This window comes from Poecile atricapillus, chromosome 14, assembly GCF_030490865.1.
Source record: "Poecile atricapillus isolate bPoeAtr1 chromosome 14, bPoeAtr1.hap1, whole genome shotgun sequence".
NCBI lineage: Eukaryota > Metazoa > Chordata > Aves > Passeriformes > Paridae > Poecile > Poecile atricapillus.
In genome coordinates this window covers 9,735,025-9,747,736 of record NC_081262.1, presented here as the reverse complement: position 1 = coordinate 9,747,736, position 12,712 = coordinate 9,735,025, and the positions used below count along the sequence as shown (strand labels likewise).

At 42.0% G+C, this 12,712-nt stretch overlaps 1 protein-coding gene across 4 annotated transcripts in view; it reads right to left on the bottom strand.

The window, feature by feature from the left end:
- Positions 1-10,419, bottom strand: part of MOSMO (modulator of smoothened) — a 31,615-nt gene extending 21,196 nt beyond the window's left edge. For 2 of the 4 annotated variants that reach the window (XM_058849937.1, XM_058849940.1), the window contains exons 1-2: positions 10,102-10,419; positions 4,770-4,889 (exon numbers count right to left, since the gene is read on the bottom strand). In XM_058849937.1, coding sequence (XP_058705920.1) covers positions 4,770-4,889; positions 10,102-10,207 — 226 coding nt within the window. In that variant the 5' untranslated portion in view covers positions 10,208-10,419. Of the gene's footprint in view, positions 1-2,466; positions 2,537-4,769; positions 4,890-10,101 lie in introns of all 4 variants that reach the window. The other 2 variants (XM_058849939.1, XM_058849938.1) reach the window with 2 other exon arrangements.
- Between the last annotated feature and the right edge of the window lie 2,293 nt (positions 10,420-12,712).

Genomic DNA, 12,712 nt, shown 5'->3' with positions numbered 1-12,712 from the left:
ATTGCTTTTGCTAGGGCACGTCCTTGTTTTAGAAGCTTGCATAATTTAAGCCTGAATTATTTAGGCAATTAACAGGTGCTGTCTGTGTGGTGATAACACTTTCTTCCTTATCACAAATTGGCATCTACATAAATAGACTGTTAAGAGTCTGGAGAGTTCTCTTTTAACTTTTAACTAGTATAAGAGAAGACAGACCATTCCTGAACAGTTAAATTTGCACTTCACTGAAGTAAAATACGATTTTTTTGAAACAGCAAGGCTCAGTCCTTTCTGAGCATGTAGGACTGCTGTTAAAAAGCAACCAAATGTTATACAGTGCTCCAAAGAACATATCTGTTAACAGATGTTTATACAGTTGTTATATTGACATTCTGAAACAAATTCACTCTAATTTTATATTTTATATAAACAACCAAGAGATCCTCTGTTCTTATTACCAACTTCATCTTGCTGAACATCTACTTACAGAGAACATTTACTTCAGATTACATTGGGCATAAGTCAACAGACTTCTGTTTGTGAAACAGCAACTGCTACTTCTGGCCTTTACTCTCTTTATTTCACCATTTTTCATGTATTAAGCTTCAGGGTACTTCTTGAAATTGGTGAGTGACCCAGTAATATTCCACTGAATGAATTCATGGGACCACATTAGAAATTCCTGGCCTTTCAATCTTTTCAGGTTTCCTGTACAATCTTGTTGCATAGTTTTTAAATTGAATTAAGTGTGGGTTTAAAAACAAAGTGAAACATGCTTCTTCCCACGAGTTTCTACGATGGAGAGCACACCATTAACGCATGCATTTAGGTGCACAATTTGTTTCAGAATGCAATTCAACCTAAGGAAAATAAAAAAGTTCTTTCTTCACCCTTGTGACTTCTCTTCCCCCACAGCATGAAACGCCTACAATGCTCCTCACATCAACAGGCACAGAGGAAGCAGCAGTGCCTTTTCTCCTCTACAAGAAAGAAAATCAGATTCTTCCACTGCTGCAGTTCTGGAGCTGACACTTCCACTGATCGTGGGAATACTGTTAGATTACTGTCTATGATTAAGAAAAGATATCTCCTAATGCTCTATTTAGAGTATTTCTATTTTGTATAGAGAAAACCAAACATATCAAAACAAATTTTCAAGTCAAACAAGTCATCCACTATTACAAAAGTCATCCTTCAGGAAACTTGAAGCCCATGACAACCCTTTATGAGTTTTCTTCACTTTTCTTCAGTATAAAGACATTACAATTAGAGGCTGTTAATGTCTGATACATTATGCTCACATAGACAAAATCATTCCCCCTTACTTGTACATTTGGCCTGCTTATCAACAAAGTCGGGACCCCTCTAATTTCTGTGTATACAAAGATTTTATTGCAGAAATTAGTATATATGCCATCGATTTGAGAAAAGTACAAAGAATCTAGGTTCAAAGCAGCCCTTCTGAAGTATTCATAGCAAAGCAATTCTGAGGTACACTGAATGATCAGTTGTCCTGTTCTGATCCCACACCTATTCCTTAAAATACAACTAAATTACATTGCTGACAACAGCAGAAAGTAGTCACAGCAAGAGAAGTGGAAACCACACAAAAACAACCTGGGCAAAGGAAAGGAAAGCCCAGGAATAAGAACTGCAAGAATACAAACTGGGAAGCTGGCTCCACCATGAGCACTACAGAAATAACTTACCTGACTTTACAATCTATAATCATTGTAATTTGATTATTAAATTCTTGGATGTACCAAGCACAGAGACAGCCCAGTCCTCCTAATGCAGTGTGCAAACAATGGCACAAAGAATTGCTCACCATCAAGTAAGCTCAAGGCCTAATGTGAACTGTCTTCAACTGGACCAGTACTTAAACATCCAAGCGGGGTATTAATCACTATACCTTGAGAGACTGTCACCCTTAATGACCCCAAAGTGCTTTGTAATTTATGGCATAAAACTGCAGCTACCATGAGGTTTTTGGGTAGCAGCCAACTGTTGCTTATTTCACTGTGCTGTGCTGGCTTTGAATACTGCAGTGAATTGCTGGGAGGCTTTCGATGCCCTCACAAGGGAGCATTTTATATCATCCCAAGGACCCAGATGTAACAGACTGAGTTTTGCTCAAAGACAGGAACCAAGCTCTTCGCACACTGTGAATTTTGAACCTCAAACTCTTAGCAGCAAGTATTTGCTACTGGATTAGCCCACAGACAAACCATCACAATCAGACATTTCCCAGGGTACCAAGAGAGACCAAACTCTTGTCATCAACTGTACTTACAAAATTTAAAATATGTATACAAGACAATACATCAGACAGGAAATAAAATATATCATAGGAAGAACCCAAAAGCTTCCACTGAGAAGGGATATAACCTATGACCATTGATTCCATATAGTTCCCTACAGAATCAGGCCAATATGAGTGCTTTGACAGTCTAGCTTGTTTCCCTTCTCCTTAAAACAGTCACGTACCCTGCACAGATCCTCTTCTCGGCCATATCTCCAGTTTGTCAATTCTGTGTATATCTCCATCAGTCAGAGGCTTAGGGAAGAAAAGTGAAATTGAGCAAAGCAGCTGGAGTATACATAAGGGGATTGCTGCAAAATTATCAAAGAACGTTTTTTCCTGCATGTAGCCCTTACTAATAAAAACTCTGTTAATTACTATATTTGTAGGCACTCTGAATAACAATAATAACTTACAACTAGGTAATAAGAAACTTATTTTTAAATTTAAAATTGCATGAACTAAAAAATTTAAATAATGTTACAGGTTTCCCAAATTACTTTGTAGAAGAATAAAACAGCCTCCATACTGTATTTGTTCCACCACACTACAAACATCATTTTGTATCTCCTTCTAAAATAGATAGCAGCATTTATTCTCTGTGAAGTTCAATATATTTCCTCATCCATGAGTCACTCCAGTTACATTCTTCTGAAATACAAAGGTCTCAACCACTGCTGGAAAAGGATTCAAGAACGAAGTGAAGAACTCCTGCCTAAGATGAAAATCCTACACACTGCACTGCATGAAAATAAATGGGAAAGAGTTGAGCTGTTGTGAAGTTCCTATGAAAAAAAAAGTAGGTCAAGCTTAAAAGTTTGACCTACTGATCTTCCTTGCTTTGGCAAAAGTACAAATGGAGTTTACATAATGCTGCTCACATGTAAGTGCTGGATGGAAACTAAATGATACAAATGTTTTTAATAAGCCCCAGCCATTAGCAGGATTTCTTTTTTTATTATTTCAGACAATTTTAAATCTTTGTTTTGCAGCACACACTATTGAATCCTTACTTTTAAGACTCATACATATAAGTTACTCTTGTGTTGATTTCGGTGTAAGTTTGTGGCAACAAATGTAATAAACACACCTCAAATCAGATCTAAGTTGATTTTGAAAAAAACAGAGGAAACTCAGGTAACTTCCTAAAGCGGCAAAGCTGAAATTTCAACAAGGCACCTTTCCCACAGACAAACCATCTGTGTATAAAGCAGCTTTACATTTATGTACTTCTTGAGTAGGATGGACAGAAAGCAAATCTGTATCTGTACACACTGAATAGAATTAAGTTCTGTAGGAACTGTGCACACTGCTAGTAAGTAAATAAAAAGGTTATTTCAAATATCTGAAACTCAAGTACCTTATCCAAAGCACCTACTGCTAGAAAAGACAAATGAAATGCCTGTTATTCTGTGATTTTTTTCCCCTCAGTTTAATAAAGTAAATCTGTGATATAAAATAAAAATTTAAAAAAAAAATTAAAGCTTTGCTGCTAATGCTAATAGAAATTACTGTGATAAAGATACCACCTCTGTTTTACAGAGGAAGAAATTGGGGTACTTCCAAAATAACTTGCCAACATCCAAAGTCAACCATGCCAGATGCTAGATTTGAAAGTTACTGGCTCCCAGATCTATACTCTATAATCAGGTATTTCTTACCTAAATCTAATTAGAGAGTGAGGAATTCAAAAGGATTTGGTGGAAGGCAAACTGACAGTTTTGTACCTTCACATGATAAAGAGAAAACAAAATGTGCACCTAACTGGAGCAGCATTAGTTTGTATTTGTTAAAAAGCAGATGTAAAACATCAGTTCCTCTATGGACAAAAACAATTGGCTCTCTCATGTCTTCTCTGGCAGGCTCAAATAATCAGGCTGACACAGCTCTCTTTCACGAGATTCTTCCTACACATAAAATAGTTCCATATGTTTAAATGCTGGGTGGTTGAGTAAGCACAAAATTAATTCATTACAACAATGCCTTTCTATTGATTTTTCTTGTGCCTTAAGGCCTGGTCGATTGCAGAACCCAAGCACAATTCAAACACTCTGCTTTGTCACATTTTTACATCCACTTGAAAGACATCTACAGACACAAAGTGGAATGGAAATATTCCTTTTAAAGATGGCACTGACCCTCCCAGTCTAGGCAGACCCATTAACAGGCCACTCATTATAGTATTCAGATTATATGGGGTTCAGAATCTTGTTCTTGTTTGGGTTTGGTATTGTTGTTCTTAAGGCATTGGCAACATCTCTGAAATGCAAGTGCTGCTGGCAGGGCCTGCATCTTAGAGGCAGGAGGTCCTCATCCCTCACTGTGGGGATCAGCAACACATCACAACCCACCACCACCTTTCCCTCCTTCCTCACACACCTAGGAACATCCATCAAAGAAATGTGTTTTCCTGAAAATTATGTCCTAGAATCTAATTTTAACACTCTGATGTTTCAGATGGCTTTGGAGATTGCTTTTCAGCACTCACCTCTAGGACCTGATGGTACATAAATCTTCATTCTCTGTATCATCCTCCTTTTTTTTGTATTCTCAGCATGCAATCCAAACAGGTTCATGAAAGGGCAAATAACTTCTCCTGTCACAGTCACTACATGATAGCACAAAAAACATTAGGAAAAAGTAATATCGTAGAATTGCTTCCTATCATGTCCCATCACTTTCTACTGAGAAGAGCTGGGAGATGCATACTGTGTTTCTTGAGTATATTGCAAGGCGCTTAAAAAATGACCACCAGAACTCTTTTACAGACAGTTTTTGAAAAGCCAGCTATCCACACATCACAGAAACAACACTATCTCCTTCAGAGGAGACCACAATGGCTGCTCTACACCACGACTTGTCCTCAGGGGAGCATTGTACATGAACAGGTTCTCAGCACAGGCCCTAAAGGGCAGAAGTCACTGGTAATATGCCATACTGACTTTTACATATCGCTACTTTTTGAGCAGACAACTTCATTTAGAACAATAATGCCAGCTGGAACTCAAGTTTACACCATCTTTAAATTGTGGATACTTTATTTACTTTATCTGTTTTATTCTATTTAGAAGTACTGTTTCATTTAAGCACCTTCATGTGGTTAGTCAGTGCTCCAATAAGAGAAAAATATTTCAGTGGTCTCAAGCTCAGCAGGAGCCAGGAATCACTGCTTGGTTGTACTACCTGTGATAGTTCATTAAGCTGATCCCAACAAAGCTACAGTTCCTGTTGAAACTGTGAAACAAAATTCCTCAGGAAGAGCTATGACATGCAGAGGAATAACACTGAACATCAGTAATTTTCCACTAAGTACTAGACAACTTATTCCACAGGAGCAGCGAGTTAACAGCCTCAGGAGGAATGGCCTGCTGCACAGAGCCTGCTCTTCTGTAGGAGCCTGCATCTGAAATCATCCTTCACAAATAAAAATGCAACTGAGTGCGCAAACCCCAAGAACTACGCATAACACTTTAAAAGATACATCGAAAGGCAGAAGTAGTAAACAGACAATTTTAAATAAATGTCATATTCTAGATTTACAATTCATTCTCATACTGTTACTGCACAGCAAGATACAGAAGGCAGTTTAAATAAAAAGTATAATTCCTAACACGAGTGACCTTGATCCTTTTGTCATAGATGCAAGATGAAATTGGAAGCTCTGCTGAACACAAATATGGCCCAGGTCAGCTCTTTTGGGCGTATGCAGAGTAGCCTGGCCATAACATTCTACTGTGTGTTCCCTGGTGACCTATGGATCAGCATAGGATGTGATATATCCTTGCTTTAGGAGTTACCCATCACTTAAGCACCCCTAAATCCTGACATCCATGTTAAATTAATGACTGCTATAAAAAGGGTGCACGTTGTTCTGTAAATTGGAATCAAATGAACAATCATGCTACATAGAAAAGGATGACTAAGCCACATAAACAAACTCATAGCTTAGCTTTCTGAAGTGAGATTTTACTTGATTAAATTATTCCCTTGAATTACTTGACCTATCCTAAATCCCATAAAAGCATTTCAAATTGTCAACCCCTCTCACATGTACAGCTTTTACCATCTCTAATTTCAACTGTGCATACTATTCATACTCTTTTTCCTATAAAAGAGTTGAGAGCTGAAGCTAGAGCTGCTTCTATCCCCCTTCCTCCCCTACCGAAGACAAAATATCAAAATCATTAAAGACCCTCCCACACAAAAAAAGGAACATATGGAGACAAAACTATCAGCTTATAAAGTTCTTTGCAGAAGTGTAGAGATACAGGAGTAAAATTCCTTCCTACTGAAATCAGTGTCACTTTAGGCACTGGTTTAAATTAAAGCCAACTCTGTCCTTATTTCTCACAGAGTGTCAGTTTGATAAGAAAAGGCAGTCAGTGCAAGAATACTGAGCAGCCACTGGTTTCCAGACTGGAGTTATCAATGTTCTGTACTTGCACAGCACGAATAACAAAACCTCACTAAGAACCCACTGTAAGAAAAATCCATTTAATTTTCATCTTTCCTTTACCATCTTAAAGACGTGTGAAATATCTGAAACCAAGTTAATGAGTGATTCTTACAAAACTACTTAAAGAAAAAGTGCCCAGCAGAGACTTGGACCCATGTTCACAAAGGTGTAATTCCTCTGGCCTAAAGACAGATAAGCATCTAAGACCTTCAATAAACTCAGCTGCAATCCTTTCCTAATAATTGCTGGGGAGAAATTTTTATAGCCAATATTTTTCAAATGACTAAAAAACTTATCTTTAAGAGTAAGATTTAGGAGACTAATCAGCCCTTCTATATTGATTTAAAAAAATATTGAAACTACCTAGATTTTTCAGAGAAGCATTAAAGCCAGTGATTTATTTTGCTATCCAATTTAGCTCAAACTCATCACTATCTCTGGAGTAAGAGGTACATATTGTTTAGTGTCCAAATCAGAACAGATTTTTCTCATCCTGAAACATAAGCCCAGGTTCCCAACCTTAACAGTGGCTGTTAACAGCTCTGAATGAGCTAATGCAGCGCTGCCTTCCCAGGTTTGCCAAGACCTCTGCTCTCTGCCATCCTCAAACAGCTGCAGTATTGAGGGGACCAGGCTGTTCCACGCTGCCTTTCAGAACCCCAGGACAGCAGCCAAGCAGAGAAACTCTATTACTCCCCTTCCTCCTCACTACTAGGCTGACTTGGACAAGCAGAATCTAGAATAATACCCACAGGAGATGAACCCAAGAACACAGAGATAAAGTGAAGAAATATTTTCTTTTGCCAACTAGCTCCTTTCACCAGCTGAGCACAGGATGCTCCGCATGAAAACCTGCTTCTTAGTGGCACATATGGAAGCTGGATGCCTTGGATGTGCTCCAAGCACAGTAGTCTGCTGAGAGTCCCTGAATGTCACCAGCAGCTGGGACAGGTTTTACCATCAGGGCTGTGCACTCCTGTGCCATATCTCTCCCCAGCAGTCAGTGGGTAATGAATGGCACTCACAAAAGCATTCACCTTAAAATTCAATACTATAGGAAATCCTTGGTTCAGTGGGAATCTCTACACTTCCTTTCTTTACAGTTTGGACAAACAGCTCATTTCAGAAGAAATACAGATTTGTATTTCAGCAGATTTGTATTACAGCAGAAATACACATTTGTATTGCTTGTAAGCACAACTCTTATAATAATGCATTGAATTCTGTATCAATAAAAATCTACGAAAGAGTCATTGAGGGTGGCTGCTAGCTCTCCTTTATGGTTTTATCATGACAACAATTTGTTTGGCTTCAAAATAGAGCAAAGGAAAAAAAAAAAAGGCTTAGGTCTGTCAAAACATTCTTTGACTGGTGAAGTCCTTCAGAAAAATCCATACAGATTTCATGTTTGCCAGCCTAATTAAAAGTAAAACTGTTAGTTGCACCTCAGAAGTGGCAGATGATTCTTAAGTAATCATGCACTAAGTAACTAAGAAAATTTGCTGCTTAAAATATTTTAGGAAACAATTTTTGTGTCACAAGGGATCTAAAACATTTTTCTTTACAAAGAACATAATGGACTGTGCTTAGTTCCCAAAGGACTGGTTTTTCCATGAGCACTTTTTTTCAGAATAGTTTTTGTTATCTCCTTTCTATACATGCAGAGAGAATCCAACATCCTACACATTGCACAAGATCTGCTAACGTGAGGCAGGACTTTAGAAAGACATACTTAAATATTTGAAATGAATACTATTTTATTTTACTTTAAGCCCCTGAAGAAGGGCTCATTACTGCAGCACTGCTGTTAGGTGGAATTGTAAGAGGAAAGAACCAACTATTTTATCTAGCCATAGGCAGGAAAATCATCACAATTAGCTACAGGAGGAATGGTGAAGTCACCCAGGGAGTTCCTGAAGGCTGCACTTTGGGAAGGGACTCGTTCCTTTCCTCTGGAAAGTCCAGGTTCTAGACCAGGTAATTAGAAGCAAATCAAATAAGCCATAAGTACAGTCTGGTCAGAGTATGGTGACTAATGCCAAACAGTTTTTAATACTCTACTTAATTAGAATAAAGGAAATATAACACAATTTGAACCAGTTCAACCGTTCACATGCATTAAATATTAAGCTTGGAAGATGCAGGCCAGATGAAGAAAATTTTTCAAACCCTCTGCAAGAATTTATGAAAAAAGTCTTTACAGTCAGACCACTTTTCTCTGTACTAACCTGTGCTTTGCTTGGAAATGATAAAGTTTAGGAGAAGTCACAGAATCTCTTGAGCTGAAAGGGACCTAGAGAGATCATCAAGTCCAAGTCCTGGTTCTGCACAGGACAGCCCCAAAAATCACATCATGTGCCTGACAGTATTGTCCAAACACTTCTTGAACACACACAGGCTTAATGCTGTAACCACTGCCCTGGGGAGCCTGGTCAGTGCCTGATCACCCTCTGATACCCAACTTAACCTCCCCTGACACAGCTTCATGGTGTTCCCTCGGGTCCTGTGACCGGTCAAAGTGGTTAAGTTAATCTGTTTGCAGTAAGGATGGTTTCCTTTCCTGACAGGGAGCTTTGGGTTCCTCTGGGACATGAGATCAAAGAGCTGCCCTCCTCCTGTTCTCTTTCCCTGCTCCACTGATCAGAACATGCAGGTCTTTATCAACAGACTGAAACAAATTGTTCATAGATAATTACATCATAAGTAAAAAGACAGATGCCCAAATCCTTTTTCTTTTAAAGAAAACAATGTCACACTCTAAAATAAAAAACACACGGGATCTCGGCTTGAAAGCTGATAAAAATCAGCATGCAGGAAATAATCTAAGGGAACAAAAGACGATGAAGGAAAGCAAGAACTTCTCCACAACAAACGAAATATCAGCGTAGTACGATAGACTCCAAACCTGCTGCAAACTAAGAAGAGACAGATCTCAATTCCCTGTCCAGGGTGATGGCACCTGGGAAGCCCAGGCAGGGATACTGCCCTGGCCCTCAGTTTCCCAGAACCAGAGCGGGTTCGGGGGCTTTGCAGGACCCCTCGGGAGATCGGGCTCGGCCGAGGCGGCCGGGAGGCACCGCCGCGGGCTCTGCCCGGGGCTGGGGTCCCACCAGCTCTCCCTGGCCGCCTCACTCGCCGCCGCCCCGGGGGAGCAGCCCGGGAGCCCCCGGGAGCCGGCCCAGCCGCTCTTCAGCCCCGCGGCCAGCAGACCCCAGGCTGGCTTCCCTTCGGCGCCTCACGCCGGCCCCACCACCGCCCCGGGCCCCGCAGCCCGCTCGCCCCCGAGACCCCAGGGCGCTGCCGGAGCCCTCTCCCGGCCACCTGCCGCACTCCGCCGGCGGGTCCCGCCGCCGGCCGCCCTCACCCGCGGACTCGCCGGTGTTGATCCAGTCCGGGTTCGCCAGGCTGGCGATGGCGAAGATGTCGGCAGCCAGGAAGAGGCATCCTGAGATGATGGTCAGTTTGTCCATCTCCTCCGGCTCCGGCGGCACCCGGCTCCGGCCTCCGCCCGGCTCCCACAGCGGGCCCGGGCCGGGGGCGCCTCACGGCCGCGGCTCCATGGGCCCCGCGCCGCGCTCGGCGGCGGCGGCAGGAACGGACCCCGGACGGCGCCGGAAGCGAACCCGGCGGGCGGGGGGGCGGCGGCCGCTCCGGAAGGGGAACCCTCGGTCCCCGGCGCGCGCCCCGGGCGGGGCTTCCCGCGGGGGCGGGGTCGGATCCAGGCGGGGCGGGGCAGCTCCGGGGCCCCGGCGGCTTTCTCCTGGCGGCGCTGGGAGGGGCGGGGCCTGTCTCTGATGGGCGGGGCCGAGCGGGAGGAGACAAGGGCGTGGCTTACGCCCGGTGGGCGGGGTTTGCTCTGGTGGGCGGGATCAGCCAGAAGGCGCGGGGAGCGCGGGGCGGGGCCGAGAGCTGCCGGTGGGTGTGGCCGGGGAGGGGGCGGGGCACGAGGCGAGGGTGGGCCGGGCGGTGCCCCAGGGCGGGTCTGTCGTGAGGGGCGGGTGGTGCCGCCCTGGGACCCCGCTGCTCCTGGTGCCTGCCCCGCTCTGTCCAGGGGCGCCCCAACGCTTGCCCCGCTGCCTGGTCCTTCGCGGCCCTCATGCATCGCGATCCCCAGAGGTGTTTTGGAACCCGAGAATGAGTCTCTCGGTCAGTACCAAGGGCTGGAGACTAATCACAGGTCTGTGCTCACCACAAAAAACTGCCTTCTGTTTCTCGAGGCCCTGCTCTTTATCCCTTTGCGAGGCTGGGAAGGAGCTGAAATTCCAGAGCTGCTTCTGTAGCACTGATGAGAACAGGAGTCTTGGAAGGACTGAGGTTTGGCGGTTGTGCAGCCTCTCAGAAACACTACACAGTGTTGTGTCTGTGCCTTGTATTTGGAAGGAAGTCTAATTGTGGCTGGAAGTCTCACCCAAATACAGCCATTTTTGATGGCATGCTTTTCCCTGGATTCAGCTATACAGAATGTTGGAATCTGTAGCCAGAAAATGAACAATGCACCAATGTGGGAAACCAGCCTAGTTTTGGCCACAATAGCTCTGTGCCTTCGATACTGTCATTCTGGTACGGGAATGTTGAAGTAAATGAACCAAACAACCCCCACATCTACAGGTACTTGGAAAATATCTAATTGTTTGCATTTTTTTCCTTCCAATAGTGAACACCCACCTGTTTTTTCCAGAGCAGCACAACTGGTCTATACGGAACATACCGGGAAGCCAAGTGGGCAATTGCCTGTGCTGTTTATTTTTATGTAAGTATTTTATGTAGATGGCAGACTGTACAAACAAAATTGAGGTATCAGTAATCTTAAAGTGTTCAACGGCAATCAATAGGATTTGTTATTTGGAGGACAAGCCCTGTACTTACCTCCCACTGAAATTGCCTGAACCTGACAAATTTTCTTAAGGGTGGAGAAAATTGTAAGGCTTTTGATGAAAAATAGCTGAAATTATTCCCTTTAAACCAGAAAAAATTGGTGCATGGAAGAAATAATGATTTGAAAAACCCATTTGCTATAGGCATGCAGTATTTTCTTGAAGTCCTTAATAGCTGGAAATTCCTCTCTTCTGTTATTTTGTGCCCTGTTCCCTACCTTCTCTGAATATATCACTGTTAGTAATGAATACTTAAGTAACAACAGTTTCTCCTTCTCTTGGCAAAATGTGTGACTTTTTAATAAATAAGTTTCTAAGTAAAAACCACTTTAAGTATATTTATTTGTAGAAAGCAAGTTTATGAGTCTTTTGGCAGCAACTCAGCACATAATGCCAATCTAAAGATGTAACTAAGGATGAGAGGTTTAACTCATAACTGTTTGTATACTTAAGAATGGGGAGAGCACCTTTTCAAATGTCTCCTTAAAACTTTTAATGAAGAATGATATCACACTTTCAGCTAGTAAAGTTCTCCTGTCATTTTTCAAAGGGCAGTTGACAGCACTGAAAAATTCTCAACACACACAGATTGCAGAATTGATGGCAGAGATTGGGATGGATGAACAAGGATTAGCCCTCACAATGGTACGGGATGGGCCATATCTCCAGACAACAAGCCCTGTTGAAAAAAATTCTGCAGATAATGATGGAAAGCTGAAACCAGGTAAAAGGAACCAATAGCGATATTAAAATTTAATTGAATTGAAAATTCCTTGTTCTGCATTTATGCTTTGAGCCTGTCTCTGATTTATTTACACTTACACAGATCAAAAGAAACTGAATTTAAAATTACAGAGAAAAGAAACTAGCACAAACACTATAAAGCTCAGTGCCAGCATTCCACTGTAATGAAATACCTGTGATCTTAAAATAGCTGATAAGGTGACTATTCCATAATCAGATCAAAATTTAAGTCTATACATTGCTCTCCAGCAAAAAGATTTCCTGTTCACCAGCAGATTTTTTCCAAAAAATATCTTTACTATTACCTTTATGTAGCAAATAGACTTGAATAGTATCATTCTTTATTCAGTGCATTAT